The sequence below is a fragment of the Pyrus communis genome, chromosome 8 (assembly GCF_963583255.1).
Source record: "Pyrus communis chromosome 8, drPyrComm1.1, whole genome shotgun sequence".
Lineage (NCBI taxonomy): Eukaryota > Viridiplantae > Streptophyta > Magnoliopsida > Rosales > Rosaceae > Pyrus > Pyrus communis.
In genome coordinates, this window is record NC_084810.1 from 21,372,200 (window position 1) to 21,390,982 (window position 18,783).

At 35.9% G+C, this 18,783-nt stretch overlaps 1 protein-coding gene and 2 pseudogenes across 1 annotated transcript; all 3 read right to left on the minus strand.

The window, feature by feature from the left end:
• Positions 1 to 1,068: 1,068 nt before the first annotated feature.
• Positions 1,069 to 4,679, minus strand: LOC137743123 (expansin-A6-like; annotated as a pseudogene).
• A 4,583-nt stretch (positions 4,680 to 9,262) lies between these two features.
• LOC137742496 (probable LRR receptor-like serine/threonine-protein kinase At3g47570) lies at positions 9,263 to 12,788 on the minus strand. The gene is made up of 2 exons (XM_068482376.1): positions 10,070 to 12,788; positions 9,263 to 9,953 (listed from the first exon to the last, which is right to left on the minus strand). The coding sequence occupies exons 1-2, from the start codon at positions 12,786 to 12,788 to the stop codon at positions 9,586 to 9,588; spliced, it is 3,087 nt and encodes a 1,028-aa protein (XP_068338477.1). The 3' UTR covers positions 9,263 to 9,585.
• LOC137742498 (RHOMBOID-like protein 1) lies at positions 12,596 to 16,983 on the minus strand (annotated as a pseudogene).
• Between the last annotated feature and the right edge of the window lie 1,800 nt (positions 16,984 to 18,783).

The following is an 18,783-nucleotide window of genomic DNA, read 5'->3' on the forward strand; positions in this document are numbered from 1 at the left end:
TTCTGATCTGGTTAACTATATAACTAGAGAGAGAGGCAGAAAGAAATAGAGAGATGGGTGTTAAGTTGCGAATTTGGTAAGTTCCATTTGTTACATGACAAGGAAATTTATAGAAGGATAAGATCACAGGAGGAACTTACACCACATTTTCTGTTTCTTGAAAATTCAAATATGAGAAGGATAAGTCCAAGTAAATGATAAAAAGTAACAACTTTGGCTTGTTTGGCACTTTCGGTACGCCAAGGACCAAGACCATTAAAAGCACGTTGACTTCAGAAGCTGACTGGAAACATTGAAAAAACAAAATGAAAAAACAAACACATGGAACCCCATATTTTGGTCACATCAAACGTCACGCTGGTGTCACTTAATATGAAAGTTACTTTTCTTTGCAACCCTAGCTATGAATGAAAATTTTGAAGTCTCTACGTTTTTTGAGGGGCTGGACTGTGATATTGCTGATTTTCTCATAGTTCCCCTAAAGTATCATTGCAAGAAAGCTTGTTGTGGATGCAACCTTTCTAAAAATTGTAACAGTTACTAGTGAGATCAAGCTTTCTTAATTTTTAAACTTCATGGGGGCTCAAGACTCGAGAGCATTGATTGAAAATTCTAACATGAAGGTTTAAGTCCCCATTAAACACGTTGTCAGAGGGTCTCTTCCTTGTAAACATCTCCTGCAAGAGAATTTCAAAACTGTAGACATATCCAGTTATTAACACCTCACTTCCCATACAACACTCTGCCATTCAAACATCAGAAAATATTGTTAGCAAACTGAGAACAAAATAGTTGAATTATGCAAAAGTTTAAAAGAAGAAATAAAAAAATAAAAAGATATTTTGGAGAGGATGTGAATATTTACCTAAAACCACATAACCAATCGTTCCTGTTATTATGGCAAAACTTGTTTAATTTGTTGAAGCTTTTATACTGGTCAGTTGTGAGAGAAACCTTGCTAATCAAAGTCAGAAACATGTCTAGTCGACATGTTGTCCAAAAGAATGGTACTTGGCTTCAGATCCTAATGAACTATCGATGTTTCACAATGATTATGAAGATAATCGACTAATCAAGAGCACAAGCAACATCAATGGCAATGCTGAGCCTTTGCAAGTTTAGTGAACTGTAAATCAAATTTAGCAATTCTATTCTTGAGAAATGCCAAGGAGACTTTCTCAAAAATGAAAATTTTCGTGAACTCTTTGTTATCTCATAGTTATATTCACAATATTTTATAATGTTGACACGGAAATTAACATTAAACTGTAAAATAACAAATTGTCCATATTGACACAAGAATTAACTATAGAGTCACACTTTGAGAGATTTTCTTACCATGTCCCCTCTCTTCTGTTAATTCTGTAAGTATTCTAAGCTATGAGTCCAGGAAAAGAGGATCAAACTCGACCCAAACTTGAATAAGGAGTCAGACACACAACACCAACTTACAAACCTAACCGACATTTGCATCACAGTTTACACTTGTTCACTAAATTTGGAACTTAGTTTTATCCTTATGTAGTGATGCATTGCACGCCTAGAACGCGCATGCTCCTCAAGTGGATAACAAAAGGCCAAGAGTAAGGCCAAAGGATGACATAGTGGCATATGTTAAAACTAAGGTTTTTGCGGAGTTAAATATTCCTTACTGCCCATTCTTATTTTGCTTTCAGCATTTGGGATGGGCAAAATCGAAACTTTTGAAAGAACGGAAATTAACTAACCCATAAGAAATATCAAGAATTTGCGGCAATAAGTCAATTTCAAGTGAGCCCTTTCCACATGGTCAGTAAATAGATTGTTTGGATTTTCTATGGAACAAGACTTGGCTGCTGAAATTCCAGCAGCCACTCCTACTTACACCTAATTCCGTGTGGACATGTATCCAAATTTTAATTTTTTTAATTAAAACTTGGGCATGTGTCTACACGAGATTGGTTGTAAGTAGGAATGACTGCTGAAATGTTCAGCAACCAAATTAATTTCTTTTCTATGTGCTACCAAACATGTGATACTCTTAATTTTTTAACTTTTGATATTTAAGAAGTCCGAAATATTGTATATACCGAAGTACCACATAATTTTCTATGTGCCAGTTTTGACGCCAGTTGCGGCTCATGCTCATCCAGCCGGTCCTGGCGCCTTTCACGCTCACCCGCACGATATCCCCTGCGCCCGCCACGTTGCTGATCAGAACCAGGTTGAAGCAACGGAAGCCGTTGATTGTGAACCGGATCCCTCCGCGCTTCCAGCATGGCACCCTGCGGAAAAAAGTCAAAAATCGTGAGGGCATGTTCGGAATTTTGACTCCAACGTGGATCGTGGATCGCGGACCGTGTTTTACGGCGGGCATGATGAAATGAGCCAATCAAATTGAACACTAAATGGTCTTTTCACATTGATCGACGAGTCTCGGAATTTTGGGGACTGTGCTTTGGAATGGTCTGTGATTTTGTACGTAGGGAACTGTGAACTACATGCGCTTCGTACTGTGTGATCGTATGATTTACTGGTCAAAAAGTACGTACAGTGCAGATCTTGCCATAGACCAAAGAGCATAATCCAAGAAAAAAGCCATGTTTGGTAGCTAAATGAAAGTTTAGTGAACTATAAGTCAAATTTAGCAACTTTATTATCGAGAGATGCTGAAGTGGTTCTCTTAAAAGTGAAACTTTTCGTTGACTTCTTGTTATCTTATTTTTTTTTTCACAATATTCTATAATATTGACACGAAAATTAATGTTAAACTGTAAGATGACAGATTGTTTATGTTGACATAAGAATTAACCCTAGAGTCGCACTTTGACAAAGTTTCCTTAGCATGCCCACTCTCTTTTGTTAATTTTATAAGTATCCTAAGCTATGAGTCCAAGAATAGAGGATCAAACTTGACCCAAACTTGAATAAGGAGTTGGACACACAACATCGACTTACAGACCTAACCGACATTTGCATAACAATTTACACTTCACTAAATTTGGACACCCAGTTTTATCCTTATGTAGTGATGCATTGCACGCCTAGAACGCGAATGCTCATCTAGTGGATAACAAACGGCCAAAAGTGAGGCCAAAGGATGACATAATGGCATATGTTAAAACTAAGGTTTTTGGGGAGTTAAATACTCCCTACTGCCCATTCTTATTTTGCTTTCAGCATTTGGGACCAATTGGGCAAAATCCAAACTTTTGAAAGAACCGAAATTGACTAACCCATTAACTACCATAAGAAATATCAACAATTTGGGGCAATAAGTTAATTTCAAGTGAGCTCTTTCCACATGGTCAGTAAATAAATTGTTTGGATTTTCTATGGTACCAAACATGTGATACTTCGAATATTTGAACTTTTGATATTTAGGAAGTTCAAAATATTGTATACTCTGAAATACCATAGAATTTTCGTCGTTAGAAACCATATACATTCTGCGAAAGCAATTAAAACTCATACCAGAATCCAACTCACTTTACCACAGGTGTGACCCGCAAGATTGAGAAAGGTCACACCTTAAAGAAAAAAGAAAAGTAGTCCAATTTATTTCATATGAAAAGAAATTAAATCAGAAGAAAAAAAGAAACACTCACAACCAATTCCAGTACAATTATATTGGAGAGAAAAGTGGTCTAAGTAGAAATTTTGGAAACCACATTTCATTGGGCTAAAACGTTACAACTATTGTTTTTTCAAGAGTAACAGGTAATCGATGTGAGTTAGATCAATTAGTTTTCTGAACTCACGATCGAATCTCACTTTACATAGATGTAAAAGAATAGTAACTCATTTTGTTAAAAAAAATGTTCCCATACTTCCAAATCCAAGTTATTACTTTCAAATTGTTAAACTAAATAACCAAACCTAAAAATAGAGCAAGGAAAACAGAGAACAAAAACAGAGATGTGGGCTTTACTAACTTGCGGTAGGAAACAGGGACGATCCCAGCTCTGTACTCGACAATCTTGAGGAACATGGGCATGGCGAGGTCGAAGTGGGGCCCTAGGAGGGTTGCACCATCCGCCATTGTCGCTTGGTTGGGCAAAATTGGGATGGCAAAAGTTAGTGGCAGTGATGAAAATAGATGGACTTCCGGCGTGGCACCAGCTGGGGTCGTCTACACACTTGAGCTCAAAGCAGGCTCCGCAGCTGAGGCCATTGTTGAACAGTGCTGTGCTCAGTGCCGCCGTGTTAACTCCGTACCCTTGGCTGTATAAATTTCCGTATCCACAAGCCCCACCTGAAAAATTCAAGTGTTTTAGTTAATTAATTGATAATTAAGCTTGATTAAGTTCTTGGTTTTAGATCTTTGATGGGTTTTGTTGGATTTTGCTACAGTATCCCAACTCAGTCATGCAACGTTATGTGTAAAAATCATAATGCATGCAGCGCATGATTAGGATATTGACACAATGACATTCCTAGTGCATGTAAGTTTTTCCGCTTTAAAAGGAATGTGGCATTATTGTGTACATTAAGAAAAATGAAAAGTTGAGGCAAATGGTGAAGAGTTTGAAGGGAAATGTAGGATTTTGGTTGACGTACCCATGGTTCCGGAGGCGTCGGAGCCACCGTAGAAGGTGGCATGAGCGCCTTGCCATGCACCACCAGTGTAGACTCCTGGGATTCTTGCTTCAGCCACCCACATTAGTGAGATGATTAGAGAAGCAATGCAAGTAGAAACACTCACCACTCCCATTTTCTTTTTCTTCTAAAATTTCCCCACTTTACTTCACTATATTTCTTGTCAATTTCAAACTTAAGTTTAATTTTACTCTCATTTTCATACATCTGTTAGTTTTTTTAATCAAAAGTTAAATTAAGTGACGATGTAGCATTGCTCTGGGCCACAAAATTTGGCACATGAATTAAGAAATTAATTAAATAATAAATTAAGGAATTTTGTTGTGGCCTGAACACAATTAAAATTAAAGATAATGTTAGAGAGATCAAATTTTTCAAATCAAATTTGCAACCCAAATAATGTAGTTGTTGATGATTGAATTATTATTTAAACGTTAATTAACGTACTTATTTGTTATAAGTGACACGTCATTTAGGAAGAGTATTCAATTGAGAATTTGAGATATTTTAATGGATTTATAAATTCATGGATTTTTATAGAGTTTAATTTATTTGTAGAAATTCCATATAAAATTTTGATTCAATTCTCTCGAAATCTCATGGGAAGATGTGCGATTTGTGGATGCTTAAAACACATTACGAAATCTCTCTAATTCCTTGTAATTCATCAACTTTCCCAAATTCTTTAATATCAATTTCTAATTGAATACACCTGAATTTCTAAGCATTTTAATAAACTATCTTAAAATTATAATTGAATACACCTTGAATTTTAGAGAATCACTTAAAATCCTGATTGAATACCCCTATATTCATTAAAAGAATTAAAATATTACAAAATCTCAATTGAATACACCTCCTTAGTTTGTAAGTTTAATTTAAAACTTTAATCTCCGTAAAATTATTCTAAAATTAATGAAAAAGACACTCTCGCTTCAATTGTCGACCCTATCCAACTTCATATGTTCCACCGAAACCCTTATCCCCATTCAGATCGTCGAGGATTCCTTCTCCGAATTCGTGACGGCTCTTCCACCAGGGTAGAAGACCAAGTCCGAGAAACGACATGACCCGGAAACCCCTGTTCTGGAAGGCCTGTTTCAAGATTCTAGTGCCAGCCAAGGCCAGAAGCAAGCTGATCCAAATAGGCGACCGGGTCTCGTCACCCGGGTCGTCTTTGCTGACGGAGAGTTTGCGATCGTCATCCTCCTCTAAGAACCATTATAGGGTCCAGAACCAGCTCGTTGTGAGTCGAAGTTCTCGAATGGATCTCAGATCTCGTTCTCGAATGGGTCGCCTTCTACGGATCGAGACCGCATCGATGTCAACATGTATCTCTCAGATCTTGTTATCGAACCATTACCCTATATTCCCACTTCTGTTTCTTTTCGATTGCACATAGCACAAACTCAACAAAAAATAATAATCAAAATCAAAATTTGCAATTTTGTTTGGTGATTTTTCTTAAATTTCTTAATTTTAAATAGAGATAAAAAGAATTCTTAGAGAAATGATGAAGACCAAGAACATGATTAAACGGCAGTGGGGCGATAGCCCAAGTCGATCCTGGGATTCGAAGAGAGAAAGGGAAAAAGAGAAGGGAGAGGGAGAATGTTTTCTAATTTTCAAATAATTTAATTTGCCAGTCTAGGTGGCAAATTTGAGGGGCCAGTTCACGTCGTACTTGACAGAACTAATAGAAGTATGAAAATGGGAGAAAAATTAATTTTTAGGTATGAGAGTGAAACAAAAAAAAAATGTTGTAAAGTGCGAAATTTGAAAAATTTAAGAGTACTAAAATGAAAATTACCTTAACTAAAACGAGGCAAAGCCAACTAAAGTAGACGATGTGCCAACTAAAGAATTTGAAAAATTCTTCCAACTCAAATTTAATGATTCAAGCTGCCTAAGATTTGCACAACATTCCCAAGTTGTAGTCGATGTGCCCGAGTGGTTGAGTGCTTGACTAACGAATGTAACCATTAAGATTTGGATTATTTTTTAGGGTAAGAAATAACATTGCTAATTTCGGATTTATGGGTTTGAATTTTTGTCGAGTATGTGATTTTGTGTTTTGTGTATATTGATTGACTGATGAAAAAAATGTAGCCATAAAATATTGATTTTGACAATTTTGATTCTGAGATTGCCTCTTTGTATAATGTACAATTTTTGTAGTTGCCTTCAATGTTATTGTCATTGGCTCGGGTGCTCAAAAGATCTATACAAAGTCATTTTGCCAATAATGTAGGTATTGGGTTGAATATCATAGAAGTGAACATCTGTAACTATAGATTTGCAAATGTTCGGTAGATAGAGCAATTTGGGAATTTGTTACCAAAACATTGATGGATAACATGTATATCATTTTTTTTACGTGAATGTTGAATGTTGAATGCCTTATCATGTTGGTTTTTAACGTGCCATTGTTTATCTATATCCAAAATGAGTCTGAATCTTTTCAAATAAATGTTACTTTCTGATTGAGAAACCGTAATTCACTTTTTATTGATCTTTTCCTGTATATTTGATTTACAAAGCTCTTGGGTTGTCAATTGTGACTGAAAATTCTACTCCTTACATGGATCATAGGTAAAAAACACTATTTTCTTTTCTTATTACTTTTCCTTTGTGTTTTATTCTGAGATTGTCTCTTTATATATTGTTTGGATGCTTTTAATTGTCTAGTTTTAATTGATGTTTGGATGCTTAAAAATATTCTTCATTTTGTCTTTTTGAACCTGAACAGGTAATCAAATTGGAATGTATTCTATTCTTTTAGTTCATTTTGCTTATCAGTTTATCTTACTTCATTAGAAAAGCCACAACCATTAACAAATTGTTTGCACCTTTACGCAATCTCCATTAGAAAAGCCACAAGTTTCTCAACCAAGCAAATTGGCATCATAATATCCAATGGGTGCAAATTAGCCTTTTCTCCTTTTTTTATTTTCTTTTTAAAAACACAAGAAGCAGGTAGCTAGCACCATCACTATGTCTGTCCAAACATCAAATGCCCCTTTCTTTCTGAAACAAAAAAAACAAACAAACACAATAAGCAGGTAGCTAGCACCATCACTACGCGTTTAAAAGGTATTAAGCTCATATAACAGTGATAAATAAGGGAGTAATCATTATTTGAGTGTGGAGAACAAAAATATTCTTATAATATTGTACGCAAAAGGGGGAAAATTTCCTAATTGCAAAAGCAAAATAGAGGTAATAATTAAAGTGTTTATAAGCTCGTAATTAATGGTATTTAATTTGCTTGGTAACGAGAATTATCTGGGAGTCAGTCACCTACCGCTTGCATGCAAATTGGAGGAGACAATTCATGGACCAAATTACACCACCGTATCCTTTGGAAGTTCGCTTATAGCCCCATGTTCACTAGGAAGACATGAAAATTATGAACAAAATTGATTTTTCTACTAGCCATGCCAACTGGGTCACGATAAATTTATAACTCAATCAAGTTTATTTGTTTTGATAATTAATATTTTGGGTAACAATTTATGATGAGATTCATTAAATACTAACAATTAGAGGACGATATTAATTGAAGTGCATTAAAGATAGGGCAATAAGTTATAAGGTCAGTGACACAACTATAAGCTTTAGACCTGGTTTGGTACTGAGGTGATTTTGAAAAAAGCTGATATAAAAAAAAGCTAGGAGCTGTTTTTGTGTTTGGTAAACATTTAGCTTCAGCTTTTTTTCACAATTTTGGGTGAAAAAAAAAAAGCAAAAAACAAGAAGCTGCAAAACCCAGCTTTGAAAAACTGGCTTTTTTTCACATCTATTTTACATAAAAGTTTACCAAACACTATAATACTGTTTTTTTTTTTTTTCAAAGGCACTTTTACAAAAAAGTTTACCAAACACTCTGCTGCTTTATTTCACAGCTGCTTATTCTTATAGTACAATAAAAGCAGCTTGTTTTCAAAGCACATCAATACCAAACCAGCCCTTAGTTTGGTACTGAGGTGATTCTGAAAAAAGTGGCTATAAAAAAAAGCTAGGAGCCTTTTTATGTTTGGTAAACATTCAGCTTCAGCTTTTTTTCACAGTTTTGGGTGAAAAAAAGTCAAAAACGCAAAGCTGCAAAACCCAGCTTTGAAAAAAAAAAAAAGTGCTTTTGAAAAAAACAAGTAGTATTATAGTGTTTGATAAACTTTTACGTAAAACAGATACGAAAAAAAGTTGGTTTTTCAAAACTGGTCTCTTACCTCTTCAATTACAGGAGGGGATGCAACCACTCCTCTAAGTTCCTTTGGTGCATCAACTCATAAACTAGAGCCTTGAAATAATCATTGAGAAAACATGCAGATATGACCTTGACGCGATTTTGATGCTTGAAATTTCTCAAAGCCTCATATTTGGCTATGAAACTCTTTGATGCTCCGTGACGTATAACATGTTAAACACCAGTCGAATTAGCAAAAGAAAACCAATCAGTGGCTTTTGAGAAAGTAGCATATGACACTTGCAAGTAGATCAAGTCCGAATACTAAAGGGATTATTAATTTCAAGCTATGAGCTAATCTTCTTTTCTTGGAGCTCTTTAGACTTGCAATAGGGCAGCTTGAGATTAGGAATTCCCTTGCAGAATCTAGTGTTGTCAACAGTTCAAATAGAACTTTGATTTTGGAAAACACCTTACACATATGGTGGTCAAGTCTGATAGGAAACTCAACTCACCATCTTTACAGCTTCCAAGATGATTTTATTGAATGTTGAGGGTCTTGAGGTTATGAACCTTTCTAAAATTTGGAATCTGTCAATGTGAATATTCAACAATTTCCTGGCACGAACTAGATTTTAATCGATGTGAATATTACACAAAAATACCAAGTACAAGAAGTAGTAATACACTCTTCACACAATGAACCTCATTGGTGATTATTTACATTGCAAACTTCCACATCAACTGTGGTAACAAAAAAGCTAGACTTCACAGGCAATACAGGAAATTTCTCCATCACAAAAGCTCATGAAAAAGAGTTTCTATCCAAGAAAAGTATTCCTAATGGAGTGAAGTTCAGATGCAGCATCATTGATATTTTTTAGTCGATCTGTTGCAGATTCAGCAGAACAAGCAATTCCAATTCTAAATATTGAACTCAAGCACACCTCAACTTTATGAATTCTCACACTGCATTGATTTGGATTCTCGTTCGTGCCTCCTTGAAGAAGTGGTGCGTCTGCAATCTCAGTAACTCGCCCAGAGAGAGCCATCTTGACAAAATTATGAAGGTTGAAGCTATCACCAAACATGTTGTCAGTGGGTCTCTTCCCTGTAAACATCTCCAACAAGAGAATGCCAAAGCTATAGACATCACCATTCGTTGACACCTCACTCCCCATGCCATACTCTACAATTCAAACATCACATTTGTGTATAAATAGTTCAGTTTGAATTTTGTAAATTAAATACTCCAAAATTAAAAAAAAGGAAATATAATGAAGTATATATCTAGCATGTATATACCTGGAGCTGCATAACCAACCGTTCCTTTTATTCCAACGGAACTTGTCTGACTCTGAATTGCTGAAACATTACTCGTTACTTGTGAGAGAAACCTTGCTAATCCAAAGTCAGAAACATGGGCAGTCAATTCGTTGTCCAAGAGAACGTTGCTTGGCTTGAGATCACAATGAACTATTGGCGTTTCACAATGATTATGAAGATAATCTAGTGCACAAGCAACACCAATGGCAATTTCTAGCCTCTGAAGAAGACTTAACTTCTTGGTTACATGATCTCTTAACTCCTCAGTTCCAGTAGGTAGATGCAGCCACTCCTCTAAGCTCCCTTTGTCCATGAACTCATAAACTAGAGCCTTGAAATCATTACCATGAAAATCAACACTTGAACACACGGTTGTAATCTTGACGAGATTTCGATGCCTAATATTTCTCAAAGCTTCACATTCGGCTATGAAACTCCTCGAAGCTCCATGTCGTAACAAGTTAAACACCTTCACGGCAACAAGTTGAGCTTTATCATCCTCATCAAGAACTCCTTTGTACACTGACCCAAAACTACCAGCACCAATTAAATTAGCCTCTGAGAACCTGTCAGTAACTTTGAGTAGAGTAGCATATGACACTTGCAAAATAGTGTTCCCCAAAGTGCTCAATGAAATTTCTTTCCTTTTCTTCCGTGATGAACAAAGAAAGAAATAGGAGAACACCATGGCTATTCCTAGAAGAGTAAGTCCAAATACTAAAGGGAGTATTAGTTTCAAGCTACGATACAATCTTTGTTTCTTGGTCTCTTTAGACTTGCACTTGGGAAGCTTTAAATTAGCAACAGGACTGCACAGATTAGGGTTGCCAACAACTGAAATAGCACTCGCATTTTTGAAAACACCTCCAGTTGGTACCACTCCCCAAAATTGATTGAATGATAGGTTCAGATGATTCAGGATTCTAAAGCCTTCTAAAAAATGTGGAATTTCACTTGAAAAATAATTGCGAGAAAGGTCTAGATCTCGAATCCCTCTCACTGAACTCATAGACAAAGGAATGGACCCGTTGAAGAAGTTTCCTTGCAAATGCAAGACTTCTAAACTCTCACAACCACCAAGGCTACTGGGGAGTTCTCCAGATAACATGTTATCAGAGAGATACAGTTCACTTAGACTATGGAAATTCCCAACCTCCGGGGGAAGGGAACCTGTGAAGAGGTTATTAGACAAGGCCAAAGAAATCGATAAGGAGGGGAGTCTAAAAACTTGTTTGGGTATTGTGCCATTTAGGAGGTTATAAGAAAGATTCAACGATTGCAACCCATGGCATTCCCCCAGACCTGAAGGAATGCTGCCCTCAAGATAATTTTCATCCAACGCAAGTTTAATTAACTTGGTTAAATTTCTTAAGGAAGACGGAATATTTCCTGATAATTTGTTTCTGCCAATAAATAATATTCCAAGGTTTGAAAGCTTACCCATGTCAGAGGGGATGTTACCTGTGAAGCTATTATCCCCCCAACGCAACGATTCCAAGCTCACCAGGTTCCCTATCCCAGATGGGATGCTTCCATATATTTGGTTATATTGAACCCAAAACATTTCAAGTTTGGTTGAGAGATTGGATATTGACATGGGCAATGTCCCTCCAAAATTGTTGTCGTCAATAATCAGCCATTGTAACTGGGTGGCATTGGTCAAGTCCGAGAGAAAACTTAAGTCACCATCTTTACCGCTTCCAATATTATTAAGTTGAACGTTGAACCACCAGAGGTTGTGAAGCTTTTGGAGATTCGGTACCTGTCCGATTAGGTTGTTACTCCCAACGTCAAATTTCCACACACTTGTGACATTGGATATTGAGGGAGGAATGGACCCAGTAAGTTGGTTTGCGCCGACGTTGAAGATTTCGAGATTAGGAAGACTTTTGCCAATATCTGATGGAATACTCCCTTGAATTTGGTTAAATGCCATGTAAAATGAAACAAGAGATGAGAGGTTATAAATGGAGGAAGGGATGCTACCAGACAACTGATTTAACCCCAATCCCAATGAGGTTAATTTTTTCAATTGGCCAAGAGAACTGGGGATGTTTCCCATCAAGTTATTACCAGCAAGACCTAGTCCCTGGAGAGACGAAAGGTTCCCCAAGGAAGGAGGGACCTGTCCCGTTACATTATTATATTCTAATGTAAATTTTTGCAGTTTCGAGAGCAATCCAATTTCTAAAGGAATTTTACCCACCAACTTGTTGCGAGTGAAATTCACAAGGATAAGGTTGAAGCAATGTGATATATTGTGTGGAATACCTCCACTAAACGAGTTAGCGTCTAATCGCAATACCTGCAATCTACGCAAATTTCCTATTTGTGGAGGAATTTCATGACTAAAGAAGTTGTTTTGCAGCTGCAGCTCCCTTAGAAAACTCAGATTTCCTATGTTTGGGGATAGTCTCCCTACCAGATTTTGAGATTGTAGGTCCAGGTTGGTGACCCTTTGGCGATGTCGTCGACTGCACGTCACACCATGCCACATGCAAAAGTGCATGGATTCGTTCCAGGAGCTCATCACATTGTAATTATGGAGATCTTGCTTTATTTGAGCTTTGATGGCTAGCAGCGCCAGCCTATCCGTCGCATTCCCTCCAAGTCCCGATTGTTGGAAGCTCCAACAGCAAACGAACACTGCACAGGAAAGTATGCATGTTAAGATCAATTTCACAACCAAAACCCCCATTTCATAACAAGAGAGAGAAGCAGAAAGAAATAGAGAGATGGGTGTTGAGTTGTGAAATTGGTAAGTTCCATTTGTTGCATGACAAGACAATTTATAGAAGAATAGGACCATAGGAGGAACTTGCATCACAGTTTCTGGTTCTTGAAAATTCAAATATGAGAAGGGAAAAGTTCAAGTAAATGACGAAAAAACAACAAAAAGAAACACCAAGTTCCATGTGGCACTTTCTGTGAACACCAAGTCCAAGATGAAAAAACAACAAAAAGAAACAAAAAGAAAGTCAGTCAAAATTTCACGACGGCATAATTTTTATTTTATTTAAAAAGCAATTGTTTCCTTCCTACATCCCAAATCATTATAAAAAAAAATAAAAAAAAAATCCTTAGAAGTTTATTTATATCAAAATGTTTTGTCATTATGTTTTTTTTTTATCAAATGTTAAGTATTCTACAACATAACAGACAAAGAAGTATTCTCCAACATAACAGACAAAGAAGTATTCTGAAATATTCAAATCTGAAATCTGTACATGTATGGTCAACTGCAAAGCTCAGCACATAGCTGCTGAGTCTGGGAGGGGCTGGGATCCGACAACGAATATGTTCCATTTCTACCGTTGCTTACGGATGTTAAGTTCAGCTGATTTCCTATCTGGCTCGACTGCAAGGTTGGTGCATAATGCATATAAAGAACAATATGTCAGTACGAAATCAAATTATAGTACCAACAAAGTACATTGTAGAAGCAATTTCCTGACTCAGAATTTCTTAGTCATTTCTTAAATTACATTTCTTCAAGGCATTAGATTAAACGGCGTGCCAACTAGAATGACTGAATGCAACCATGATCGCATAAATAAGCAAGCACTTCTATCTATCAAATATTAAGGCGGAAGTTAATTTACCAAACAATAAATATTTTGTGACTTGCAATTCCATTTTGACGCAGGGACACAGCTCAAATAATGACACCAGGAACAGTGATTGTTTAGATTGACCCCTTGAAAAAGAGTAACCAAGCCAAGAGTATACCTGTCAAAAACATGACGTCTGTTAGAAAATGCCTGCATATTCTGATACTGTGCAGATACGAGGAAAATGAACTTTTATTTCCAATAACAAAACAACAAAGTACTGCCAACACATACAACCCAAAACAACAAACTAGAAGCCGCTATCAACAAAGTGACCAATTAGTACTACAAAGAGAATAGCGATAACACAATGCCTTCTCCAAACCATTCTGATCAGAAACAAGCAGATACAGAGACTATTCGCAATGACAACAATGAAGACATATTGCAGGACGCATGATATCTACATATCTACACAAAATCAAGTTCTCTGATTTGATAAAAAAAAAAAAATGTGCATGCGTCAACTGTGCCTACAAGATACTCATGCAGGAAATTGATTAGGTTCATGAATTCAAACAATTAAATTTCTGAGATTGAGGAGGAGCTTACCCAACAATCAATAAAATCAAAGAGAGGACCCACAAGACATATTGATACGTCTTGTGTTTAGATTTAACTGGAGTACTAACACATCCAGGGGGAGCATTCCGTTGGGTAAGCCATTTAAACTGGGAGCGGATCAAAAAAAAAAAAAAATTCCAAGAAGAAATCCAGAGACAAATCCTCCAATATGAGCAAAGTTGTCCATGTGTGGTAGAATTCCCACTGCTAAGTTTATTGTGATGATGAAAAGGAGAGTAAGCAATGCTGCTAACTGCGGACTGAAACTGTAAGATCAAAGGGTCGTGCACAAACTATAAGGAGGTGCATCATTGAGTATACAGAAACTTTATTTACCTTATTTACATACATTGTCCAATTTGATATGAGCTCTGAAAGCATGCTTCCGAGTAAACCAAAAAGTGCACCAGAAGCACCAACAGAAATACATATTGAATAAAAAGCGTTGAAAGCAAACTCCCACCAAAACCAGATGTGAGATATAGGAAACCAATTCGAACTGCAGAAGAACAAATCAGAAAAACATTAGAATTTCAAACCAATTAGTTAAAACAGTTCATCAAAACAACTGTACAAGATGTAGATCAGCATCAAACTATTATTTTTTCAATCTTTTCAAATAGACAGCATCTCAAAACATTCAAAATGAGGTGCCATGTCTCCATGTACAGGATATCCAAAACAATCCTTGTTCCCACAGATGTGATGGAAAACTGAAGTAATCTCTCAGCTTCTGTTTCAAGCAATTTTCTTCTGTAAAATGGAATACTATGTCTAAAACTAAAGTTTGAACCCCATCTTCGGTGTATAAACTCTTTTCTTTGCTCACCGCAGAATAAAATGTCCTCTTGTTTCCATCAGACCTAGCAACATACTGGTGTAAGTTATAATGCAACCAGCACTACACGACCACTACTCTAGGATTACAATTCAATAAACAAATGCATAGAAATCCTGTCTAGATTAATCGCAAGGTAGCTAAAGCCATCTGGAAAGTGTTTCTCTTCTAGATTTATGAAATGGTAACTAATTTATTATTCTACAATTTATGTCGTGTGCTTTATCTTTTACCACAAACATTTATGGATGTGGCTATACATGCATGATAACATACATGAAGCTAAAAATCCAGATGCATACCAAATCCAAATTCTTGCTCAAGCCAAATTCCAATGAATACAAGGCTCAGCATATTGGCAAGCACATGGAAAACTCCAGCATGTAACCACATACATGAAATCAGCCGCCATCCCTGGTGTTGATGAACCACTCTCTGCGCGTCTAGAGCACCCATCTTTTCTAACCTTCAGGATGAAAACACATGAGAAACAAGTTAGATATGCAACTGAGACCTATTGACCCTTATGGGGCATGTCTATGGCTCTTATTTCCAAACAGATGATATCTCCCTTGCCCTTGTATTGCTACTTTTAGCAGTTATAGACTTTGGCTGATGCATAATGAAATAAGCACACTAAACAGCTTAAAAGAATGACAAACAAGTCCCTTAAGAATGCATACCGCTCTTAAACAGCTTTAAAGAATCATTCTACCATTGACCTCACAGAGCAAGGAAAGTCAAACAAAAATTTTGAAACTAAATCGCTAAAGAACACTACTGTAAAACTTTAACCCTGTAACATATTACAGGGGACATTTTGGTTAACATAGCAATCTAATCAAACCAAGTAGTTCACTACTTGCAGCTCTTTGAGCACCTTTCTCCTTTTTTCAAGCATTTCCGATATGCCGACATCAAATAGACATCAAGCATTGCCTGAATGTCACTAAATACATAAACCCTCATTACCTGTCAAGCTCATTTAAGTTTCTCAACTAATCGTAGATTCGCTTCTATATTCACTAGGGTTCCCAAGTCCAACATTGATTAAAAGCAGAATTACATCAAGTTTTATGCAGTTCAACTATTTTCTTTACAAATATATGTAATATAACCAAAATTCCAAATCCACCAAGTCATAAAATTTACCAAAAAAATGGTAAAAACATAACTTTCACAATTACTCTTACCTAAAAAAGTCTCAACCTTGATTGATCCCTCTCTAATTTCACAACAAAACCAATCCAACTATCCAACCCTCCTCATCATAGTTTCACCAAAAACACACAAACGAGATCAACTTACATGAAACGGGTTCGCCGCCACTCCGGCAATTCCCCACAATCCACAACTAAAATTTTCCAAATTTCCACATGTAAATACCCAATAAATCCCAAAAACACAAATTTCAAACCAAAACTCCAAACCCCAACAAATTTAAACAAAGAGAAATTAATAAAAGAGTGAAAGCCTTACGTGGTTGAAGACGGCCCAAGAAGTGGGTTTTCCTTGAAGGGCTGAAAGGAGAGGCGGCCGAGGAACCGACCAATGCAAGTGTCGGAGTTCTTGGGGCAATCGTTCACGAACATGGTCACCACAAAAACCACAATGTTGGCCACCACAATCGACGGCACCAGCCATGACACCCACCTCTTCAACGGGCTGTACTCGCTGAACGACCGCCGTGGCATCGTCGACTCCGGAGGCTGTCCCGCCGGGTGCACAACGTTGTCGCCCCGCCGTGGACTCGCCACCTTTTATCTCTAAGCTGCTCGGCGCAGCAGGTTGACCTCTCTCCATAAAAATCTCCCCTTTTTTCGTTTTTTTTTTTTTTTTGTCTTCAATCAAGGATTTTGATTCAGACCCAGAAACCCCATTTGGGTTTTGATTCGAGTCTCATCGAAATCAAAATGTAGGACAAAATTGAATGAATGGGTTTTGAATTTTGCCTCTTTTTTTTTTTCCTACTTTTGGGTTTTTTTTAAAAAATAAAATAAAATAAAATTATGTTTCTTGGGTTGGAGTAGAGATGACATTGGTTCGGTTTGGGAACGAAAATATTATATGCATTCCCATAACCATGAAAACTAACCATATTCATAACGGTAAATTAATCATCGGGTATTATCCATAACCATACCCACCGAATAACAAATTCTTAATCGATTAACGGTTATATCTATATTCATCAATAAAAATAATATATCTATTCAATTGACGCATGATAATTTAGTAAATATTAATTTCGTCATTAAATATTTAATGTATATAATGATTTAATAAATGGATCTTGTAAAGCATAAAAATTAAAGCTAAACTTTGATAAAGTTGGTTTGATATTTGATATCTCTCATAAGTATCATTGAATTCTCATAGTTTTGATTCATATTAAAGTTGTTGAACTCTTTCACATAATGCAATTTTTGTATTCTCAAAGTAATGGACTGGGTGAATAATAAATAAATATATGTATATTTTTTTTTAAAAAAAACTTTAATATTATATACAATATATGTTATTCGGTTCGGATTTGGGGATAGATACAGATTGGGGATCCCTATAACTATATCAAAAACCATAACCGAATAATAATCACGGTTTTCCCCATACCCAAAATATACCCAAATTTTCAAACTCAAATCCAATCCATTCAGAAGGTTATCCTCGATTATCGGGTTTAACAGTTAGAATTGACATCCCTAAGTTGGAGGGGAATGTGAAGGCTTTATGGTTAAGTAGTTTTAGCTTTATGATTTAGATTTCTCTGGAAAGTGTTTGTGGGATCTGCTTCGGTTTCAAGCAATATTGTGCTAAGATAGTATTCCTAATTTTAAGTATTTTTTTTTAATATACTGCGTTCCGGGTTCATACTCTTATCTCTTCCTTTTAGTATAGATGAGAATAGTAATGTCGTTTGTAATTTAAAAAAAAAAAAAAAAAGAATAGAGAATTTGTGAGTCTCGTAGTGAGTATTTTAGTTTTATATTGGTGTGTTATCGGCTTTCATGTGTCTACTTTGTTGTAATTGAATACAACCCTTGGTACAACAATGACAACATACTGCATTTTGGGTTAGACTCTCTCTCGTCCTCTATCATAATAGTAATGTTGTTTGTAATTGAAAAAAAAAATAGATGAGAATTTGTGAAAATGAGTATTATAATTTCGCGTTGATATGTTATTGATTTTTTTGTTTAATTTGTTGTAATCAGTATATTTATTGATAGTGTTGTGCAGTAAATTCATATTTACAATCATTTACAAATTAAAAGGTTATGTTGAAGATGTCTTGCATATTAGCTAATTAGTGTTTGTCAATTATACAAGTTAATTTAAAATACAAATAAGATAGAAAGACACGAAAAGATTAAGGACACTTCTCACCTCATAGTTAATTTTCAAACTAATTTCATTACATGACGCAAACGTTCTCATTGGGTAATAATTTCATGACTTGATGATTGAGAAATTCCAAAATTATGCAAAGGTGTTTGAAAAGAAATTGATTCTTCGTTTTAAGGTGGTTATAGAACTTGTACAAAATTTTAATTAATTGAATTTTTTTTTTTTTTTTTTGGTTGACAAAGGGGCATAAGCCTTAAAAAAAAAAAAAAAAAAAAATTGATGTAAGAGCATCTCCAAATGAGACATTGGATTCAAAACATCAAATTTAAATT